A 24,686-nucleotide genomic window follows, 5' to 3' on the forward strand; every position below is an offset into this window, starting at 1 on the left:
TTTTATAGACCAGACCAACACAAGAGGGATATTTAGACTAACATATTTTGGAAATCTCACAATATTATTTCATCTTATTAATTGCTTTAAATTTGTGTTCACACTTTAGGTCAATATTTTATGGTATAGAAATTGCCAATCTTAAAAGAAAAAAAAACAAAAAAAACTAGTATTTTTTTCTCATTTATTTAATTAGAACACTATTCTTGGCCTTAAGCAGTGCATAAGTTTTAGTGCAATCATTTTACATTTTTCAATTGATGAAATGTTTCAATAAAATCTACTATATCAAACTAATATACTCAATTATTGTTTTTAAATACCAGATTCCTAGCTTTTTCACTGATGCTGAGAGAAGATCTGTGATGGCTGCAGCCCAGGTTGCAGGTTTAAATTGTTTAAGGTTGATGAATGAAACTACTGCAGGTGAGTACTTTGCAACTTGAAAATCACTGTCAGAAAAATACTGTTATAGTTTTTTTCTAATTAATACAAAGCATTTTTTTAACTATATTATGTACTGGTTCTTATAATCTTGTTGTTTGGGAATATGACATTTTGGCAGAGGTTAAACATCTCTTGAATTGGTTATAAGAATCATTAATATTACAGAGTTATACATGAGTAGACAAAAATAAAAACATTAATTAGCCAAATTACGAAAAGTTAATTTACTTTGAACCTAATGATTTTTATTATTCTACTGTATATTAAAGTGTAGTATCAAAGGGACTTATCCCTTGTTTTCCAAGTGATTGCTATGCTGGAATTAACCTAATTCTTTTTTCTTACACAGTTGCACTAGCATATGGAATTTATAAACAGGATCTTCCCTCATTAGATGAGAAACCAAGAAATGTAATATTTATTGATATGGGACATTCTGCCTACCAGGTCTCAGTTTGTGCTTTTAACAAAGGAAAACTTAAAGTAAGTAAATAAATTATTTGCTATATTGAACTTTAATGGTTAAGAGCATATAAGACTCTGTAGAGAACCTAATCCCTGTGTGTAAATCCTGGCTCTGCCACTTAAAAACCTGTGACCTTGAGGGGCCGGGCCCAGTGGCACAGCAGTTGGGTTCATGTGCTCCACTTCTGCAGCCCGGGATTCACCAGTTCAGATCCAGCGCATGGACTTGCGCACCTCTTATCAAACCATGCTATGGCAGGCATCCCCCATATAAAGTAGAGGAAGATGGGCACAGATATTAGCCCAGGGCCAGTCTTCCCCAGCAAAAAGAGGAGGATTGGCAGTGGATGTTAGCTCAGGGCTAATCTTGCTCAAAAAAAAAGAAGCCTGTGACCTTGAGCAAGTTACTTAACCTCCCTAAACATCAGATTCCTCACCTGAGAATAGTATCAGTAACTACCTCAAAGAATTTTTGAGGACAAAATGAGTTAATGTACATAAAGTGCTTGGAATTCCATATAGTAGACTCTATAATAGATGTTAGCTATTTTTATTATTGCTGAGGTGTTAGGTATGCTATCAGGCAGTATAAATTACATATTTATCCATAAATAAACTTAGGAAACATTTTCTAAAATGATTCCCATAGTTTTTAGAAACCTTTCTATCCAAGAGTCCTAATCATAATTTTCTACAATGTGGCATTATTTACTTCTATGTGCTTATCTTCTTACAGTATATGTTTGGCTTTATATTCATTTTTACATTGATTATCTTATCCAGACTTATGCACTTCTCTCTCTCCATTATGCACATTTGTAGAATTTACTTGGAAAATGAACTTCTTTGGGTTACCCACCACCTTTTAGAACCTTTTGTCTCACAGTGGATATTACTATAATAACATCTGCGTAATCAGAATATTAAAGGGAAATGACTCATACTGAATATAGGATAGTTTTCTGTAAACTGGTTTAATCCTTGGTATTTAGTCTTGAATTTTAACTTAATTTTAAAAGAATATTTTTCTTTCCTTCCTTTTTAGTCGATACCTTAGAATAGTGATCTGTAATTTTTAGATCATAGACTGCTTCAAAAGTCTGATGAAAGCTTTGGCCCTTCTCTCCAGAAGGATGCACATTTGCACTTAGTTATATGCCAACACAATTTTGCATTTAATTTTGGGTAGTACTGTACCTCATGAGAAGTCTATCCATGGGTTCTCCCTGCTGCTCTGTGGGATGACATCCCAATCAGATTAGGTTCACATCCTATTAGGATGCTTACCACTATTTCACCAGCCTTCCTTGTGGGAAAAAAAGCTGGTGAACCACACCATCAGTGGGATTCTATTTTTTTAGTAGTTACTATTATAAGTAGTCATTTGTGCCCTCTACCCTGGGGAGAGAGACTAGATGTCTTGGTCCTATGTTTTCAAGAGCTATAGTGTTGAAGTTCTGACTTGTTTACTCCTCTTCCGTCCAACTACTAGCTTGGGCTTATTGCTCGACAAATTTTGTTTCTCCTCTTGACTTTTTCTGTTGTCTTTTTTGGTCTCTCATGTATTCTTTTGTTTCTTCCACATTTTTAAGCAAGTAGCCTGGCTTTTTTTTTTTTTTAATAATAGTCAGAAGGCTTAATTCCTGATCTATAAATTGACCAATTACAGTATTTTAGATTTAATCTTTGGATCACTTTTTCTTGGCTGTTTTGATTTTGGTTACATGCTTAGGACTCTTTCTTTGCTCTCTTACTCTTGGTTTTTGGCCTACCTGTTCAGTGGTTTTATAGAACCAGAGGATATAAGATACTGAAGTTTTCATTGTTGTAACTCAATTATTTCAGAATTAGAATATTTTTTTAGTTATGATTTATGGATGTGTAACCTAAAGCAGATAATTCAGAGTGGGTAAATAGGTTGGCTAAATATGTGATAATTAATATTAAGATTCCAAATTTGGCATGCTGTTGATTTTTACAAGTTCTTTGGCTTTGATTTTATTTTAATTTTAAAAGGTATTGTTTCATTCTTTCTTGTTTTGTAAGCATCTATATTTCTTAAAATTCAGTTCTGGTTTTTTTGATTAAACAGGTTTTGGCTACTACTTTTGATCCATATTTGGGTGGCAGGAACTTTGATGAGGCTTTAGTAGACTACTTCTGTGATGAGTTCAAGACCAAATATAAGATAAATGTGAAAGAAAACTCTCGGGCCTTGTTACGTTTATATCAGGAATGTGAAAAACTAAAGAAGCTAATGAGTGCAAATGCATCAGATCTTCCACTGAACATCGAGTGTTTCATGAATGACCTTGATGTTTCTAGTAAAATGAACAGGTATCATATATGTTTTTAGTTTGAAAAGTGTTTGTTTGTTCTGTAATGTTTAGATCGTCTGGTGTTTTTCATTCTGTTATTTTAGAAGGTATGCTCAATTTTTGTTTGTTTTTTGGATTTCTTTATTTTCCTTTTTTTATTGAGGTAACATTGGTTTATCATGCTCAATTTTTATATCTGAAACTAATGAATGTTAATTTTCTCACAGGGCTCAGTTTGAGCAGTTATGTGCTTCCCTTTTTGCCAGGGTTGAGCCACCATTAAAAGCAGTAATGGAACAAGCTAGTAAGTGGAAATTACTGAACCAACCAACAAAACTATACCATGGTGTTACTCACTTGCATGGGGTAGGAAATGGTAAAAGCACTAAAACTTCATGTGTTTTTTGAAGATTTGTATTTCTCATTTTAGAGGAGGAAATTAGAACTCATTCTGTATTCATAAGAGTAGGGCACTAGAGATCTGGGTTTATTAGTACTCCCTCTGGCTCCTTTTATTGTTTACAACATAAAACCAAAGCTAATTATGTTTGGAGGTGTTTATGTAAGTATATAGAAGATTCAAGGTGAAAGTAAAGTAGGAATGGGGACATGATTGCTTTTTGTTAAGGTTTTGGTGGTCAATTAAAAACACCTTCTGTGGGAATTTGTGAGGTGGAAGTTAGAAAATTGAAGGACTCTAAAGAGTTCCTTTAAAGCCCATGAGGTACTTGTCTGTTCTTATTGTGACTCCATCATCTGGACCAAGTACAGTGCCTGACACACGGATAATTAATATTTATTAAATTTTTCCTTTCTCCAAAGTTTATTTTTATCTTCTTTCCGTTTAATCTTGTTTTGAGCAAATAAAAAGAATACACTTTTTCAAAAAGTACTTTCCAGGGCCAGCCCGGTGGCATAGTTGTTAAGTTTGCATGTTCCGCTTTGGCAGCCCAGGGTTTGTGGGTTTGTATCCTGGGTGCCAGACCTATACACCATTCATCAAGCCATGCTGTGGTAGCATCCCACGTAAGAAATAGAGGAAGATTGGCACAGATGTTAGCTCAGAGGCAATCTTCCTCAAACAAAAAGAGGAAGATTGGCAACGTATGTTAGCTCAGGGCCAATCTTCCTCACCACCACCCCCCCCCCCCCGAAAAAGAAAAGTACTTTCCAAGGTCTATTGTTTACATTTTTATAAAGACTGTCTGATTTTTCTCAATTAAAAACATTTTGTTTTCCAGACTTACAGTGTGAAGACATAAGTAGTATAGAAATTGTAGGGGGAGCAACACGAATTCCTGCAGTGAAGGAACAAATCACTAAATTCTTTCTTAAAGACATAAGTACCACATTAAATGCTGATGAAGCTGTTGCAAGAGGATGTGCGTTACAGGTATGATTATTTGTCTTTTTTTAGAATGTACATTTTCCCAGGAATATGGTGATAGGTCTGAAGGGACTTTTTAGTATTATTTGTTCCAACCACTTGTCAATAGACTAAAAGTAAATTGAAATTCTTTCTGTTAAATAAGTTTTGTGTCTTTCCCCTTTATTTTTTCAAACTATCGTAGGACAGTATGTCTGTAATTATACTGAAAGAACATTTATTTTATGAATTCTGGTAATTATTCCCATTTAAAATTCTTTTTTGAGATTTAAAAATATTTTACATTAATTTTTGTAAGGTCACAGAAAAAGTAATCTGATACTTTTAAATTTTAACTAGTTGTTACCAAAAAACTAATTTTTAAAATATAACAATTTTATTACAAGGACTTTCTTAAGCAGTTCAATCAGGGTAACCCAGGGTATGTTTTGTTTTGTTAATTTAAATATGGTGTACATCTTATTTTCAGTGTGCGATTCTCTCACCAGCATTTAAAGTGCGTGAATTTTCCATAACAGACATTGTTCCCTATTCAATCACCTTAAGATGGAAGACCTCTTTTGAAGATGGAACTGGGTAAGTTACTTTTAAAGCCTTGGTTAGAGTTTGTCATAAATAACTAGTTGAGCCTACTTTTCTAACTTAGAGGAATTCACATTTCTTAAAATTCTTGAACATTTTTTTACAAATGCTAGGAAAAAAGAGAATATAAAAAATTATATATAATCTATAAACCATGATGGCATATTTTTTAATTAATAATTTATTATAAAGTAAAACATTCTCATTTTTAAATAAAAATCACAGTATGGAAATATAAAGACTTAAAAAACCTACATTTGCCATACCCCAACTCCTATTTAGCCCATTTTACAGAGGTAACCATTAATAGCTAGGTGTATATCTATCCAGTTATTTTCTTTGAATATCCAACAATAAAAAGCATGCACTTTTTAAGTTGATACATGATAATTTGTACATCACCAATGCAACTTGCCTTTTAAAAAATGTTATGTATTACCTTTCCATGTCAACAGACAATAACTGTTTTTTTTAACAATTGTGTGTGCCATAAGTAATTTAACCAATACACTATAAAGTGATATTTTTCCTGTTTTAAGCAGTGCTGTTAGGACCATCCTTGTACACATCTTCTTGTTTAGTTGGGTTTGGTATATCTGTAAGAAAACTGTGTAGGAATGAAATTGAACGAAAGGGTATGAACATTATTTTAACTAATACTGCCAAAGTAATCACTAAAAAGATTATATTCCTATTAACATTGCATGAGATTACCTGTTTTAACTTATATTCTCCTAAACTTTTAACATTTTAAATCCTCCTAATCTTAACATTTTAATAGAAAAAAAATAATAATACTTTGTTATTAAGTTCCCGTTTTTGACTATTGTGAACTACAGTCTTTCATGCTTTTATTGACATTTACATTTCCTTTTCCATAAACTGTCCAGGATTTAAATAGCTTGTTTCCCTACCAAATAAAAATTTGTGTTTCAATACTGTATTTGACTACTTTTCAGAAGTATACCTTGTATAATAAAGTAAACCTGTATTTAGGTTTTGAGGTTGCTTTTAAAATTTTGTTCTCTGTTCTATGTATCCACACCCCCCCAAAATTGAAATTTTTGCACAAATTTCAAAAATACAGATTATCATTCTGATCTGAATGCTTTACAGAGCATTTATATGGCATGTTTTAAGACAAGAAATATTATCCTTAAAAATTTATTTCAGTGAAAGGTATAAGTGATCCAGAAAAAAATTGTAAGAAGACATATGGGGAGTTAAGTTGAAAAGTAAATATATCCTAGAAAGAGTAAACAAATGGGACTTCATCAGACTAAAGAGCTTCTTCAAGGCAAATGAAAACAGGATTGAAAGAAAAAAACAACCCACTAATTGGGAAAAAATATTTGTAAGTCATATATCTGACAAGGGCTTAATATCCATAATATATAAAGAACTCTCACAACTCAACAACAAAAAATCAAACAACCCAATCAAAAAATGGGCTGGAGACATGAACAGACATTTCTCCAAAGAAGATATACGGATGGCCAATAGGCACATGAAAAGATGCTCATCATCGCTGATCATCAGTGAAATGCAAATCAAAACTACACTAAGATATCACCTTACACCCATTAGAATGACAAAAATATCTAAAACTAATAGTAACAAATGTTGGAGAGGTTGTGGAGAAAAAGGAACCCTCATACACTGCTGGTGGGAATGCAAACTGGTGCAGCCACTATGGAAAACAGTATGGAGATTCCTCAAAAAATTAAAAATAGAACTACCATACAATCTAGCCATCCCACTACTGGATATCTATCCAAAGAGCTTGAAGTCAGCAATCCCAAAAGTCCTATATACCCCAATGTTCATTGCAGCATTATTTACAATAGCCAAGACATGGAAGCAACCTAAGTGCCCGTCAACAGACGAATGGATAAAGAAGATGTGGTACATATATACAATGGAATACTACTCAGCTGCAAAACAGAACAAAATCGTTCCATTTGCAATAACATGGATGGACCTTGAGGGAATTATGTTAAGTGAAATAAGCCAGCTAGAGAAGGATAATCTGTGTATGACTCCACTCATATGAGGAATTTAAAAATGTGGACTAAGAACAGTTTAGTGGATACCAGGGGAAAGGTGGGGTGGGGGGTGGGCACAAAGGGTGAAGTGGTGCACCTACAACACGAATGACAAACATTAATGTACAACTGAAATTTCACAAGATTGTAACCTATCATTAACTCAATAAAAAAAAGAAATATGAAAAAAAGAAAAGTAAATATATCCTAGTGACTACAATAAGAAAACAGAACATAATGAGAGGTTCTTGAAAGCTAGAATAGAAGAAGAGATCCATGAATGTGACATTTTTATACCTTTCATGATTGATAGGATGATGATAGATTATTAAAGTGTGAGTTTCTGGGCCACTACAAACAATAGTTAAAAACTGTTTCTCAGGGCCGGCCTGGTGGCACAGCAGTTAAGTTCACACGTTCTGCCTCTCAGCAGACTGGGGTTCGCCGGTTTGGATCCCAGGTGCGGACATGGCACTGCTTGGCACGCCATGCTGTGGTAGGCATCCCACATATAAAGTAGAGGAAGATGGGCACGGATGTTACCTCAGGGCTAGGCTTCCTCAGCTAAAAAAGGAGGACTGGCAGATGTTAGCTCAGGGCTAATCTTCCTCAAAAAAACACAAACCAGCAAACAAACAGAAAAACTATTTCTCTTCTTCTATTTAAGGAACAGGATTGCTATGCAGACTTTAAAACATCCTGTACTGGAGAGGAGAAAATACTATAAAGGACATTATTATATCAACTGAAAAAAATTCGAAATGGATTGTAAAGTATCAATGTAAATTTATAAAATTACAGCTATACTGTGATTGTGTTAGAGAATATCCCTATTAGGAAATTCACATTGAAGTACTTAGGAGTAAAGGGTTGTACTGTATGTAACACCCTCAATTGCTTCAGTAAAAAATATACACAGAGTGTGTGCACCCAAGTGATGAAACAAATGGAGTAAAATGTTAACAGTAGCAAATCTAAGTAAAACATATCCAGGTGTACCTTGTCCTGTTTTATTTTTGCACCTTTCTGTAAGTTTGAAATTATTTCCAAATAAAAATTTATTTTTTAAGAGAGCTGGAATAAAAAGGGTTACATATGACAAGTATCTTGTAAACTAATGGATAAGATTTGGTTCTCAGAAGTGAGCAAAAAAATAATCTCTATGTATTGGCCCTAAAAATATACCTATTCTTGGGTAATATTTCTCTTTTTAGTAGGATATAATTGTCTGTTACCGTGACATTCTAAAAACTTTGAGCCATAAAACTGTCAAAATGCATGTTTATGGCAAAACCAATAATTCTTTTTCTTTACATTTGCACATCGAGATCTTTACAATTGCTGCTTTTGAATTAAGAGTGAGATGGATTCTGTAATTAGGTTTATAGGCAACTTTGTTTTTAACTGAGCGTTTTCCCACTCTATTTTAGGGAATGTGAAGTATTCTGTAAGAACCATCCTGCCCCATTCTCAAAAGTCATTACTTTCCACAAGAAGGAACCATTTGAACTAGAAGCATTTTATACTAATTTACATGAAGTGCCTTATCCTGATCCAAGAATTGGTAAGAGGACTCAAGAAAAAAATTTTAATAAATTTTTGCTTTTTATAAATATGTTAATATTTGTATCAAGAGAACAAATAAGTCGATATTTCAGCTAAGCAAGCACTGAATTTTTAAAGAAAGATGTTCGTACTTTTTTCTCATTATGCACTTTTTAGTGCTCAGAGTTTATTTCTGCAGTAACAGCAGATTTGAGCATTTTTAATTCATTTTGATTTGTATATTTAAAATGCTCTATCATTGGCCTGAGAGGTTTGGGAAGGATTATTTTTTATGAAAAATCTCTTTCATTGTAAATTGAAATTGTGCTGCCAGACTGATTTTATGTTCTGCTTTTAAACTTATGCTCACTGCCAACAACTAGAATGAGTATCATTGGATTAATATGAAAGGAAGAATAGGAGACTGTAATGTCCATTTTAGCTGTATAATCTTTTTAGAAGATATAAAAGAAAGTGTGATTTTTTTTTTAACATTTAAAAGAGAAGGAATAATTTTTTTTAAGTTTTAAAATTGTGTATGTGGGGGCCGGCCCGTGACTGAGTGGTTAAGTTCGCACGCTCCACTTCGGTGGCCCAGGGTTTCGCTGGTTCGGATGCTGAGCGTGGACATGGCACCACTCGTCAGGCCACGCTGAGGTGGCGTCCCACATGCCACAACTAGAAAGACCCACAACTAAAATATGCAGCCATACACTGGGGGGATTTGGGGAGAAAAAGGAAAAAAAAAGAAGATTGGCAAGAGTTGTTAGCTCAGATGCCAATCTTAAAATAAAAATTGTCTATATGTACTGCTTTTGTTGATAGAGTAAAAAGGGGACAGTATAAATATTTCGAGTACATTGTTTAAAGCAGTAGAAATAAATTATTGAAGATGGTATTAGTTTGCTAGGGCTTCTGTAATAAATACCGCAAACCAGGTGACTTAAACAATAGAAATTTATTGTCTCACAGTTCTGGAGACTAGGAGTCCGAAATCAAGGTGTTGGCAGTATTGGTTCCTTCTGAGGGCTGTGAGGGAAGGATCTGTTCCAGGCCGCTCTCCTTGGTTTGTAGATGGCCATCTTCATGTTCACATGATATTCTCCCTGTATGAGTCTCCAAATGAGGACACCAGTCATTGGAAGAGAGCCAATCCTGATGACTTCATTTTAACTTGATTACCTCTGTAAAGACCCCGTCTCCAAATAAGGTCACTTTCTGAGGTACTGGAGAGTAGGACTTCAGCATATGAATTTGTGGAGGACACAGTTCAACCCATAACAAAGGCCCACCAGAATATTACTCAGTTTTTCTGCCTAGTATTCTCTCTCTACTATGGATATCATTATATACTTGAGATTTTTTTTGAAAAATAAAACACTGTAGAGTTCTTAAAATGAAAAATTAGGGGCTGGCCCCGTGACCGAGTGGTTAATTTTGAGTGCTGCGCTTCAGCAGCCTGGGGTTTCACTGGTTCGGATCCGGGGTGCGGAGATGGCACCACTCATCAGGCCATGTTGAGATGGCGTCTCACATAGCACAACTAGAAGGACCCACAACTAAAATATACAACTATATACTTGGGGGCTTTGGGGAGAAAAAACAGGGAAAAAAAAGGAAACAAAAAATCAGGAAAAGACTTATAAAAAAAAAAGAAAAATTAATATGACCTTTGTAGATATTAGTGACTGGATAACGTAGCAATTTTGCTATGGGAAAAAAAATCCAGAAATTTTAAAAAATTACTTTATTTATGAATTACCAAGATGATTATGATTTGCAAAGCTTATAGCAAAAAGATAATATCTATTTGATTTTCAAATTCAGAAATTGAATTTTGTTATTTTGGTTTTAGAGTAGCAATACTATAAAATACTTAAAAGTTATATTGGCTTGAGTCAGATTGTCCTTTGTTAAAATTTCTACTTTTCTTTTTCCTAGCATTGATGCTTTGGGGCTGGTTGCTTAACCCGTCTGAGTCTTAATACCAGGTTTATTAAGGTATAAAAAGGGTGATCTGAGGGAAATGCCTGTCCCACAGTAATTAATCTGGGTGTGGTAATAATTTTATGATTATTTGCCAGCATCTTGAAAGATGATAGTCAAATTATTGAATGACTTAATCTAAGGCCCATGTACTGATCAAAGCTCTTTTTTCTTCAAGGGAGCTTCACTATTCAGAATGTTTTTCCACAGTCTGATGGTGATAGTTCTAAAGTGAAGGTTAAAGTTCGTGTTAACATCCATGGAATCTTCAGTGTGGCTAGTGCTTCAGTAATTGAGAAGCAAAATGTAGAAGGGGATCACAGTGATGTTTCCGTGGAGATGGAAACTTCATTTAAGAATGAAAGCAAAGATGATGTGGTATGTAGAAATTCTGTTTCAAAGTTTCTCCAATAAATAATATATAAAGTATCTTAATCATAACTAGTACTTTAATAGTTGACAATATTAACCTCTGACATTTTGCTCTGATGTTCTGCTGTGGGAATCGGTATAAACGCTTTTATGAAAGCATTGAAGAAAAATTCTATTTTAAATGCTGTACATCTTTTGCAGTGTAACATACTTTTTGGAGGCTTGTACATCTTTCATAGCATTATATGGAACACGTGCATATGTATGGTTGGAGTCATCTTTCCTAAATTCTTTATTTCCATTAAAAACATGTATTGTGGCTAGCTTTTTTGGTTTATAGATAAAACCAATTCAGACTGATAAATTTTGAACTGTACACATAGATATTTTTCGGTTGAAAATACATGCTTAATAAAGAATTTCCTAGGGCTTAGGAGGATATTTGTGGCAGTTCAGCAGATGAATGTGCTGTACGTTCAATAACCTTACAAATTTTTGACGGTTTATTTCTTTATGAAAGGCTTATGTGAGCACAACACTGTTTTTACTCTTGGTGTACCATAGATGAAGGAATCTTAGGAGAACGTGATTATATTCCATTACACAAAATTTTCATCTTTTTATGTATACTATTTATAAATTATCGTTAATGGCATTTGTTAGATTTTTTCCAATTGTAATTGGAGTATGCCGTAGATTTTTCATGTACTGTATATTAAGAATTGATTTTCTTTCGTTAAATTTCAAGACAATTTCTCCCTTTTGTGAAGGTTGTCTTTTTGTCTGTTTTTATTAATAATTACTATAACATCTTTTCTTCCAGATCAGAATTTTACCACTACTCTTTAAAAGTATTCTTTTAAATCCCTACCATAGCTGATATAATAGATTTTGTATAAATTGTAGTTTATTTTGTTATCCTTCCTAACAGAAGAGGTGAAGTTGAGTACTCTGTGTAGAAAACATTTGTAAATTGTATTTCTTATTGGTTTTCTGTAGTTTTCTCTTTAATTCTGTATCCAGAAGTTAAAATACTTATGGCTGAAATACCATTATAAAGCAGTCTCTCCCTTCACCCAAAAAAATGTGAACCAATTCAAAGTAGACTCTGGAAGCTAATTGTTTAAGTTTTAGAGGAGAAAAATAGGAGGCTAATAAATTCTTTTTACTCTTCCCTAGCTGCTGACACTTCTAACTCTGGGATAGGTAAAGAAACCCAGACACTTGCCAGCGAACAGCAGCAGGAGTCTTTTGGTTTTTTTGCTTGAGAGTCAACTTATGAAAGTTGATTTTATGGGCCTCCTTTTTCATTGAAAATTAAGATAGCTTTGATTTTTCTGAGAAGTCATAACATAGGTTACCGACTTCTCTTCAATGTAAGGATGTCTCAGAAAATTGATACTTCTCTTCTGGGTATGTATTAATATCGGGGCATAGTAAGAAGTCATCGCGGCTTTTAGGCTTCATCACCAAACCAAGGATCAAACAGACTATGTGCTATTCATCATATTAATGTACCTTAATTTAACTATTCCCAAATTGTTGACTGTTTGGATTGTTTCTCTTTTAATCTGTTTTTAATTCAAAATATTCGATTCCTTATATGTACCAGACACTGTTCTAGGCACTGAGGATACAGTGGTAAGCAAGATAGAAACTGTCCCCACCCGTCTGTAACTTAACTTCTGGTGGGAAAGGACAGGCAAGAAGCAGCAAGATACTACATAAATATGAAGGAAATTAACAGCAGGGGGATGCATAGTAGAAATTATGTGATAGTGATGAGGAAATCCACCTGTGAGGAAGGAACAGGTAAGCAGCCTGAAAGATGGAAAAGCAGTTTGAGGGTAAGGAGTGGAGTAGGTAGTTGTCCGAGCAGAGTGAATAACGGGTACAAAGGCCCTGAGGCAGGAAGCCCTTTTTTTGTTGTAATAAATGTAAGGATAGCTGATATATAAGATAGAGGAGTGGAGAAGGGGAGAGCGGCAAGAAAAAAATTGAGAAGGTAGATCAAGGGACAAATCAGGTAAAGCCTGATCATGATAATGATTCTGGATTTTATTCTTAAGTGGTTTTTATTTATTCAGCAGTTAACTAAAAGCATCTAGAATGTGTGTTTGGATAGAGCAGTGAACAGAAAGATGGTCTCACCCTCATGGAGTTTAAGATCAATTAGAGAAGCCAGGATCTAGAGGCACTTCCCTTAAGTTCCTCACTATTGATAACATTCCTATGAACTTTCTTAAAATCATTTTAAAAAATTAACAAATTACTCTCAATTGTAAGATGTACAATTTTACACTTTTTTAATTTCTCTGAAATTGGGATGGGTCTTACAAATATCTTATGTTCACTGTTGCTAATGGCAATAATCATGACATAGTTCTCATCATCTATACGTGTGTGAACTTGGTTGTTTTCTTAATGGTGTGACTAGGCACTTGCAACCCCTTGACATTTCAGTCAACAGATTGTTTAAGGACCATTCAAAGAAGGAAATCAAATCCTGGTGGTTGTCTGAAAACAATCTACTGACTCCTTCTGGTAAGATGAAGAAGACACCATCATACAACTTGCAGAATAGATGTCAGTGGCTTATAAAAAAATGTTAGAGACCATACTGGAGCAATTTTTAAACAAATGCTGGGTCACTACTGCTCTTCATGGCATAGAGTGTAGTGTTGTGTAGAAAAATACATTAACAACTGAATTAAGTGATTTAGAAGAGTTGGATTCTGGATGTAAAGAAATTATAGAAACATCTTAATCACTTTATTTGGTTTATTTTTCTTTTAGAGATATAAATATATACACAATAGAAGATCTCTTTCAATAAGTATAAAATAAAAATGCTAACTGATAAGGCATTATGGCCATTTAATTGGCAGTATTTTCTTCTTAGTAGTACATGAAATAATAATGTATTTGTGTCTTCCTGCATTACCCTAGCTTACCACTATATTACTTTTTTTTTTTAATCTCTTCTCAGTCACACGGTTGGGGAAATTGTAGAGTTGGAAGGGGGGCAGTTGGAGTATCAGAAATAATTGACCTTTTAACTGTAAAGAACACTGGTGTAAATTATCTTCTAACTTGTTTTTCTCTTTGACACAAATAAGCTTTATTCAAGATAGCCTTCTGAGTGTTATATATTTGCTTAACTCTAGATATATTAGAAGATCTAAATCATACTGATTCCTGAATTTCAGGCTTTCTTCCTTTTAGGAGGATGGTTGTGGGTAAGATTAAGACAGACCAGAAAAATCTAATACTTGTGCTTGCCAAGTGGGATGTCCATTTTGGCAGCAAGTTTGTCTTTTATACATTAAAAAAAAAAATCTTAAAAGTTTACATTGTTATAATTCAGAGATATCTACTTCGACAGTTTTGATGTATTTCCTTGAGTATTTTACTACATTTTAAAAATACAACTGAATTTAATATATAAATTTTATAACTTTTTCACTTCATTTTCCCACATTAAGTTCTTTATAAACATTTTTCATGTCAAGTTTAATGTTCTCTTTTTGTAAGTTTGCTTTTGTGAATATGTCTTGAGAACAGTTTTCCAGTTCTTGCAATTATTTGGCCACAAGTGAATGAAACAAGGTTTATTCACATAGCATCAAATAGATCTTTTCATTTACCTCTTAATCTATTTATTTGTGGTTATTCTCATTTGAAAAACAACGAGCTTCTCCTTTACTATGTTTACACATTTCATAACAGGCTTGAACTCTTAAGATGCTGTTTTATTTTTTAAAAAAAAAGGCACTATAAATATTATCAATTACATATTTTTTTTCCAGGATAAAATGCAGGTTGATCAAGAAGAAGGAGGTCATCAAAAATGTCATGCTGAACACACCCCAGAAGAGGAAATTGATCACACAGGAACCAAAACAAAGGTTACTTTTACTATTTCTGTTGTTGTGCCTTTTTGAGATTGATATTTTGAGTTAATGTATTTACTTTATAATGCATGCTTTTAATACATGATTTTTTTAATCTTAGTTCTGTGGAAAAGTATAGAAAGCATATAACCGGAATAAATACATTTTAATAATTTACTTTAGAGGATTTTTTAAAGAATGAACCCTAACAATATAAGTAACATTATCTTTTTGGTAGGAGAAAAGATGTTTTTCAGTAACTTTTTCTCTCATTAAAAGTCATACAGTCTCAGAGAAAATAGGAGATGGGATAAGCCAAATGAAGAAAAGTCAAATTAGCGATAAACTGCATCTCAAAATTGACCACTGTAAGCATTTTGCCACATATCATAAAATATTTTTCTTTGGGCAAAAATAAATTTTTTGAAAGTAAAATTTTAAAGGATAAATGACTATTATTGAGAGTCATTACTTTACTAAGACATTCATGCCAATGACCTAGATGAATGTGGCTATAGCTCTAAACTCATCTTCAACAGATTTTTCTAACCTGAACAGAATTTAATCTTTCTTGGTTAGCTGTATAGGTTTTTTTTAGAGGGTATAAAGATTCAGTTTTAAATCATAGGATCTCACGTAATTTAAAACCTGAAACCTATTTTTTCTAAATTTTTAATTTTACTGAATATTTTTTGCTTTTAATTCTTTAACAGCTTCATTGAGAGTTTACATATGATACAATTTGCCCATTTAAGTGTACAATTCAAAGGTTTTTAATATACTCACAGTTTTGCAGCTATTATCACAATTTTGCATTTTCATCACCCCAAAAAGAAGCCCTGTACTCATTAGCAGTAACTCCCTGTTTCCCCCCAACCCTCTCCCTGCCAACTCTAGGCAACCACTAATCTTTCTATCTCTGTAGCTTTGCCTATTCTGGACATTTTATATAAATACAGTCATACAATATATGGTCCTTTGTGACTGGCTTCTTTCACTAAGCATAATGTTTTCAAGGTTCATCTCAGTTGTAGGATGTATCAGTACTTCATTCTTTTTCATGGCTGAATAGTTATTGCATTATATGGATATGTACCACATTTTTTTATCCATTCATCAGCTGATGGACATTTGGGTTGTTTCTACTTTTTAACTATTATGAATAATACTACTGTGAACAATCACGATCAGTTTTGGATGTATATCTTCATTTTAATTGGGCATGTACCTAGGAATGGAATTGCTGGGTCATATGGTATCTCTCTGTTTAACATTTTGAGGAACTGCCCAGCTCTTTTCCAAAAAGACTGCAACATTTTACAGTCTTGCCAACAATGTATGAGGATTCCAGTTTCTCCACATCCTCACCAACTCTTGTTATTTTCTCTTTTTTCTTAATCATAGCCATCCTAGTGTGAGAAGTGGCATCTCTTGTGGTTTTAATTTGCATTTCCAGCTGAATATTTTTTATGTAGGCAGATTCAGTGTACACAGAATATAAAATACTATCAGTATTAAAGTAGTATTTTTAAATAAAGTATAGTACATGGTAATAGTTCTGTTTGATTTTACTCGTTTCTTCTTTTTTTTTTTTTAAAGATTTTATCTTTTCCTTTTTCTCCCAAAGCCCCCCAGTACATAGTTGTGTATTTTTCGTTGTGGGTCCTTCTAGTTGTGGCATGTGGGACACTGCCTCAGCATGACCTGATGAGTGGTGCCATGTCCACACCCAGGATCCGAACCAGTGAAACCCCGGGCCGCTGAAGTGGAGTGCGCGAACCTAACCACTCAGCCACGGGGCCGGCCCCAAACCCTTGTTTCTTCTGAAATCACTCTCTTAAATCTATTTTTAAGCTAGTTTTAGAAATTTACACTTCTCTTGCATTTCTTTTGCAGTCAGCTTCCTCAGACAAACAAGACCGATTAAACCAGACCATTAAAAAAGGAAAAGTCAAGAGTATTGATCTACCTATCCAGAGTACCCTTTGTAGACAATTGGGCCAAGATATTCTCAACAGCTACATTGAAAATGAGGTATATAGATCTGAATTGATGTTGAAATAGGTGGTAAGGTATTCTGAAATTTTTGTAGAGGTCAATGATCCCCTGAATTGGGAGAACTAGTCTATAATTCCTAAGGAATTATTAAATAGAGCATTGAACTACTTTATTGTGGATGAAATACTGAGCTGTATTAATGTCATTTACAGTGTAGTTTTCATCTTAGCTATATGAAAAACATGGATTGTCTCCACTATAGAGAAAGACCATTCCAAACACTAATGATTCTTACCCCTTTTTATTCTGTCTTTAACAGTAACACCCAGCCAACATCGTATGGGGAAGTATTAGCAGCTCCCCTCTTCTAATGTGTTGTCCTTGAAGATTAAGGCTCTATCAAAATGTTCTCTGACTTCTATTTAATACTTTTGAAAATCTGTCATCATTTGTGAAATTTTCTTTACATGTCTACATGTTTAATTTTATAATCTCTTGAGAAAAAGTTTTGTTTCTTTACCTGTAGTCGTATAAGAAGTACTTTATTTTTTGAATTTATATTTAAGTAGTGGTTCTTAATTTCTGCAGGCTTAGCTGGCATTAAACGTAAGTTTCTTTGATGTGCCCCATATTCTGCTATCTGCTGCATATTATTCTAGGAATTTTCTCAAGAGATTTTGACTTTACAATGCTTGCTCTTTTTAGTACCTATCTATATTACCTATTCACTACTTAGTAAAGGCTTCATTTTATGTGAAGCAAGCATTCCTGGATATCCTGAATAATTCAAAATTTGTGTGTTTTAAGACTAATTTTCCCAAAGGAATTAATTGTGGGAAAGCCCAGCCATGGCAAATTTTGTGTATAAAATAAGATTTTTCTTAAATTTTTAAATGTCTCAGTATTTTAAATTCACAAATGTCAGTGCACTGCCAGTCTTATGTTTAAAATACTATGCTTTTGTTAAAGTGAAAATTTTGTTCTTTATTATGATCTTCAAATTCTTTATTTCTTTCCTATTGATTATAACAACCATAATTTTTACTAACATCTTTAAACACTTTGTTATCTTATTTAATCCTTAAAACAAACCTATGAAGTATAGGTATTATTAGAGATCTGCATTTGCAGATGAAAAAACAGGAACAGGTCAGAGAGTAACCTTTGGATTTGGATCCAGGCAGTCTGTCTCCAAAGCTCAGGATCACAACCACTATTCTGTCTTCCCTCTCAGAGCTAGCATTTATTCAGCAGCAGTTATGTGCCAGGCACTGTACTAAACATTTTACATGAATGATGTCAATCTTATTAACAGCCCTATGAGACAGTTAGAAGTATGCTCTCTATTTTAGGATAAGAAAACTGAAGCTTAGAGAGACTAGGTGACTTTGCTGTGACTCAAAGCTAGGAAATGGGGAACCTGAGATTTGAACCCAAGTATGTACAATGACATAGTCTGTGGAGTTTTCTTTTGTTTTTGTCTTTTGGGGTTTTTTTTAATAGCTTTATTGAGATAGAATTCACATGCCATACAAGTCACCCATTTAAAGTGTACACTTCAATGGCTTTTGGTATATTACATTATTAATTTTTTAAGTGTGGTAAAATCTATATAACATAAAATTAGCCATTTTGGCCATTTTTAAGTGTACAAGAATTCAGTGGCATTGATTATGTTGACAGTGTTGTGAAACCAAAACTTTCATCACCTCAATCAGAAAATCTGTAACTGTTAAATAATAACTCATCATTCCTCCCTTCCCCCAATCCCTAGTAAACTCTAATCTACTTTCTGTCTCTATGAATTTGCCTATTCTACATAACTCATATAAATGTAATCATATAATATTTGTCCTTTTGTTTCTGGCTTATTGCACTTAGCATAATGTGTTCAAGGTTCATCCATGTTGTAATATATATCACAACTTCATTCCTTTATATAGTAGAATAATATTCCATTGTGTATGTATGCATTTTATTTATCCATTCATTTGTTAATGGACAGTTGAGTTTTCATCTTTTGGCTTTTGTGAATAATGCTGCAATGAACATTGGCATATGAGTATCTGAGTTCCTGTTTTCAGTTCCTTTGGTTATATAGCTAGGAGTGAAAATGCTGAGTCATATTATATTCCTTCTTTGGCTTTTTGAGAAACCACCAAACTGTTTTCCATAAAGCTGCAGCATTTTACATTCTCAACAGCAACGTTCAGGGATTTCAAATTCTCCACATCTTCACCATCACCTATTTTCCATTTCTTTAGTTATAGTCATCCTAGTAGGTGTGAAGTGGTATTTCATTGTGCTTTTGGTTTGAATTTCCCTAATACGTATTTTTAATAGCAACTAATCTGAAACTTTGTGGACAGGGGAAGATGATAATGCAAGATAAGTTAGAGAAAGAAAGAAATGATGCTAAGAATGCTGTTGAAGAATATGTATATGATTTTAGAGACAAGCTGGGTACTGTCTATGAAAAATTCGTCACTCAAGAAGTAAGTCTAAATTTTTAAATTTTTATTAGAACTAGTTAAATGTTTCCTTGAGAATACTGATACAAATTATGTAAATAAATGTACCAAATGTGTTATTGCTGTCAGTCTCCTTGGGCACCTTTAGGAATGGTTTTTGGTTATTTTTCCAAATTGCAGAAGTAAGTTGAAAAACATCTTTGTGAATAAAAAGGCAGAAAAATCTGGAATTTAATCTTTTATACTTGAAAAAATGTTATCCTTCCTTGATGACTTTTATTTGTAAGGAGAGCATTTTCAATTAATGTCACTTAAATGTATAACTAGGACTTGAATAAACTATCTGCAATGTTGGAAGACACAGAAAATTGGCTTTATGAAGAAGGAGAGGACCAACCTAAACAAATTTATGTGGATAAGCTTCAAGAACTAAAGGTAAATTTTTTGAAGTCTATGTTAGTGTTGAATAGAATATTGTTTTCCTAAAAATATGGTGTGAGAGCACAGTATATGTTTTTAATAAATATGTAAGAAATTACTAAGGCAGATATGTGTAAGAGGAAATTCTACTTTTAAAAGCATTTTGAGAGGTGAGTAATGCTACATGATAATTGGAACCAAACAATGTATAATCACATTTGTCTATCATGATACTCAGATATAAATATTTAGCAGATGACCAGAGTGTTAGTATTATTTTTACACAAGAGATATATTTCTGAAATGTCATTAAGAAGTGATTTTTCAACCTGACCCCCTCTTATCCATTGGAGGAGTCACTCTTCCTCTGCCTCTCTCCCCCTTCACCACTCTGATTTTGAGGAGTAATACACTGCCCTTTTTTATTCTCACATTGCATTGATGGGGACACCTGGCCAGCAAAGAACTTCAAAAATAGCACCCCTGCCCTTGAATTTCTTTTGCAAAGAAATAGGAGGCGTGGTCGCCAGATCCCCTTTTCCTAGGTCAATGGAATGATTTTAAGAAAAGACCACTATTATAACTTTCCTCCTATTTGCTCCCCAACACTCCCCTCACCCTGAAAAAAAATACTTTAAGAGATTAGACGTTCAGATTGGAAGGATGACAGGCTTCTAGTCTTTCCTTCTTAGTGTAGGTCATAGCAATGCTTTATGTGCAGCTTTATTACCTGGGGCTCTTATTGAAATACTGATTATAATTTAATATATTTGAGGTAGGCCCATGATTCTGTATTTTAACAAGCTTCCAAGAGATTCTGATGCTCCTGGTCCCTGAATACGTAGATGCTAAGTGATGATGACATTAATAAGAATTTTGAGAATATGAGAAAAGGCAGCCCTTTAGGACTGGGGGAGAGGGGTGCAAAAGAAGTAACAACTTAAAAGCAAAAGAAGTTAATATCTTCAAAAATTACCTTCATGCCAATAAATTACTTCCAAAGGGAATAATTAGATAGCAACTAGAAAACCTAAGCTTGTGATAGCAAAACTAGGCTTTATCATATTTTATCATCTTAGTGGTTTTACTCCCAATCTCCCCTAAGAGAATGTGTATATTTTGGGCCATAGGAACCACCAGGCAGCTAATAAAGCCAATAGAAATTACTGAAAAGTTCAGCATCTCCCAGAGAGTATTATTTTGCCTCAGATATAACCATAGAAATGAAAGTTATAGAAATTTTCACAGGCTTTACTATTATTTATTAAGATGGCTTTTGGAAATTAAAAATGCAATGTTTGCTCCCCTTTCAAGAATGTTTATCATTAAAAGTGTTATGTAAATAGACTAAATGCACTATGGCATCCTGGAACCGAAAAAGATGAGATCCGAATACAGTCTGGAGTTCGGTGAACAGTAATGCACCAGCGTTGGTTTCTTACTTTTGACAAATGTACCATAGTGGGGTAAGATGCTAACATTAGAGAAAAGCGATGAGAGTTGCTTGGCGCTCTATTATTTCCTTTGTAACTTTTCTGAAAATCTGAAGTTATTCTAAAATAAGCTGATTTTTATTTAAGTATGTAAAGAATTTAAAAGAAAATAGTTATTCATTCTTCTAATGCCTCCCCCTCCTCAAAGTTATAGAAGCTGTTTTAACATTTAGAAACTCCCCATTCCAGGCAGCTGGGGCAAGGGCCAAATTTTTTTTTTTTTTAGAAAGTGCTACACTTATAATACAGTACACATCTAATGAATATGATGTACATCCAAAATCTATATAATGTTATATATATATTGATATATATATCTCTATATATATATCTCTATATAACATTATATATCTGTATATAATGGGGTTATCCATATAATGTTACCACAATAGAAAAAAATATATAAATAATATTCAATGTATATTAAATATCAGGAAATCCTTGTAATCATGTTGCTTATTGAAAGTTAGTTATATGCATTATAAGTATTTGAAACCAAGTTTCAAATACATGAATTCTGCATGCAGTATATTCCTTATGGTTTTCTTATTTCAATAGTTTTGTAAACTTCTAATACCTAACTTTGAAGGAATTGAAGTTTTGACTTTGGGTTTGAGGGGAATCAAGAGGTAATCGTAATAAATGAGAGAAGAGCGTAAGTCATGAATTAAGCATCCCTGTGTAGGATTGAGTAAACAAATAACCACTGGAACTCACTTCACTTCCATTTGGCAAATAAGAGGGGACATCTTTTAAACTGGCCAGCTTTCTTTCCTCTTCATCTGTAAGGGCCCAGTAAAAGTTGTGTTATAAGTTGTTTTCTGTTAATATCCTTTTAAAAACAAATTTATGTTAACAGAAATATGGCCAGCCTATTCAGATGAGATACATGGAACATGAAGAGAGACCAAAAGCTTTAAACGACTTGGGAAAAAAGATCCAACTTGTCATGAAAGTGATAGAAGCATACAGAAACAAGGTATTGAATTCATAACAGCTGATGATGTCGCGTGTGAGTAGTACATGGTGAGCTGAGGTGGGGTAAATGTAAAGGCTCTCAGCTACAAAGTTGTCACAAGTGTTGCTACCAAATTCCAGAGACATTGTGCACCTAACTGAAAACTTATTTTTGTATTGGAGAATTATCAGTAAAGGATGCTGATACATTTTAAATACAGTGCAAGTATGTGGTTTTAATCTTACAAAATTCCCTAAAACCACAACATAAATTAATCCAGCGACCAAATCCATTCTTTTCTTCTTAGAGATTTCATTATTGCTACAGTGAAAAAGAGGTGTTTTTGGACCTTTTTCTCAAAATTTTTTTTTGCTGAGAAAAATTTGCCCTGAGCTAACGTCTGTGCTAGTCTTCTTCTATTTTGTATATGGGTCACCACCACAGCATGGCTGCCAACGAGCAGTGTAGGTCTGCGCCCAGGAACCGAACCTGGACCACCGGAGCAGGGTGCGCCAAACTTAGCCACTAGGCCAAAGGGCCAGCCCCTCTTGAACTGTTTTTTGATTTCAGGCCTCTTTGAAGCTGTACTCTGCTAGCCTTTGTTTTGTCCCTTGACCTCTTTTCCTTTTGGTGGTTCTTTGTCATCCAGTCCATTAGTCATTTTTAATTCCCTATACTCTTTATTCTTTTATATACATACCCAAATCTATATTACTACACTTAACCTTTCCACTGTTTTTTTTTTTTTAAGATTTTATTTTTTTTCTCCCCAAAGCCCCCCAGTACATAGTTGTATATTCTTCGTTGTGGGTCCTTCTAGCTGTGGCACGTGGGACACTGCCTCAGCATGGTTTGATGAGCAGTGCCATGTCCGCGCCCAGGATTCGAACCAATGAAACACTGGGCCACCTGCAGTGGAGTGCACGAACTCAACCACTCGGCCATGGGGCCAGCCCCTGCCTTTCCACTGTTTTTAAGCCTCAAATATTTAGTTATGTAAATGATATCTCCATTTGGATATAACAGTAAGATTTGACAGAATTAAGCTTATTTTTTTTCCTCTAAACCAGAGGTTAGCAGACTTTTTCTTTAAATGAAGAAGTAATAAATACTTTAGGGTTTGCAGGCCTTATCATCGCTGTACAACTGTTTAACTGTAATGTAAAAACAACCATGTACAATATGCAAATGAATGGGCATGGCTGTGTTCCAAAATAACTTTATTCAAAAACAGGCAGCACGTTGGATTTGGCCCGCAGGACAAGTTTGCTGACCCCTACTTTAAATAAATATTCAGTATAATTCCCCCAGTTTTTGTCATTGATGTTAAAACTGCATCAATGAGCAAGAGAGGCTAGTACCAGAAAGATTCAGACAGGGTATCTTAATAATAGCTTACAATTATTAAGCACTTAGTGAATTTTAAGCACTTCACATGGATTATCTCACTTTATTGTCACAAGGATATATAAGAAAACTGCAGTACTTAAACAACTTGTCATGGATTACACAGGTAGTAAATGATGGAGTCAGGATTAAAACCCATGCAGTCTGAAGTTAACATACAATGTCTTAACAGTGATACTGGTTTTCACTACACTGTGGAAAGAGGTTACCTATTTTAAAAATAAAAGATCTGTGAATTTTGCAAAATAAGACTGCAATCCAGCCAACCTAAAAGAAGAATCCAGATGCCAATTGTAAATATGTCTTCCAATGTCAGTGTCCAAATTGTCCATACAGGTACAAACGGAATGTAAGGACAATGGAAAGGTAAGAAGGAACAAACAGACAAATGGAAACACCAGCAATATTTCAAATCTGGCATTGGAGATCCACATAGAATTACTATGGCCCAGTTTTCCCCAGGCTTTAGTAGTCATCTTGAGTGTGCAGGTTTAAGATATTATCCAAAGCAAGGCAAGACTTTACTTATGTTCAAGAATTTTGAGTTTTTATTGTGTGCCAGGCTCTCTTCCAGGTACTTGGAAGCACAGCATCAAATAAAACACTAAACCTGTTTCTAATATGCTTTAGTGTGGAAAGGTAGGCAATAAATAAGTTACTGTAAAGTAGTCACATGGTGATAAAGGATTATGGAAAAAGTAAGGGACTGCCAGACGTGGAGGAGATTTATCAGAAGGGCAGACTAATAAGATGACATACATGTGAGGGAAGAACTGAAGGAGGTGAGGGCTCAACATGTATGATAACTGTAAGAAGAAACTTCTAAAAAAGGCAATAGCAGTTGCAAAAACCTTGAAGGGAGAACATATTGGAGGAATAGCAAGGAGGCCAAGTGGTTT

At 34.0% G+C, this 24,686-nt stretch overlaps 1 protein-coding gene across 3 annotated transcripts in view; it reads left to right on the forward strand.

The window, feature by feature from the left end:
* The window catches only part of HSPA4L (heat shock protein family A (Hsp70) member 4 like), a 56,199-nt gene that overhangs the window by 26,017 nt on the left and 5,496 nt on the right, over window positions 1-24,686 (forward strand). For all 3 annotated transcript variants that reach the window (XM_014839198.3, XM_014839199.3, XM_014839200.3), the window contains exons 6-18: window positions 327-426; window positions 797-930; window positions 3,005-3,249; window positions 3,458-3,534; window positions 4,472-4,623; window positions 5,087-5,193; window positions 8,675-8,808; window positions 10,954-11,153; window positions 14,957-15,055; window positions 16,937-17,074; window positions 19,408-19,533; window positions 19,837-19,944; window positions 22,282-22,401. In XM_014839198.3, coding sequence (XP_014694684.2) covers window positions 327-426; window positions 797-930; window positions 3,005-3,249; window positions 3,458-3,534; window positions 4,472-4,623; window positions 5,087-5,193; window positions 8,675-8,808; window positions 10,954-11,153; window positions 14,957-15,055; window positions 16,937-17,074; window positions 19,408-19,533; window positions 19,837-19,944; window positions 22,282-22,401 — 1,740 coding nt within the window. The remainder of the gene's footprint in view (window positions 1-326; window positions 427-796; window positions 931-3,004; window positions 3,250-3,457; window positions 3,535-4,471; window positions 4,624-5,086; window positions 5,194-8,674; window positions 8,809-10,953; window positions 11,154-14,956; window positions 15,056-16,936; window positions 17,075-19,407; window positions 19,534-19,836; window positions 19,945-22,281; window positions 22,402-24,686) is intronic.

The sequence above is a fragment of the Equus asinus genome, chromosome 3, assembly GCF_041296235.1.
Source record: "Equus asinus isolate D_3611 breed Donkey chromosome 3, EquAss-T2T_v2, whole genome shotgun sequence".
In the NCBI taxonomy this organism is placed as follows: Eukaryota; Metazoa; Chordata; class Mammalia; order Perissodactyla; family Equidae; genus Equus; species Equus asinus.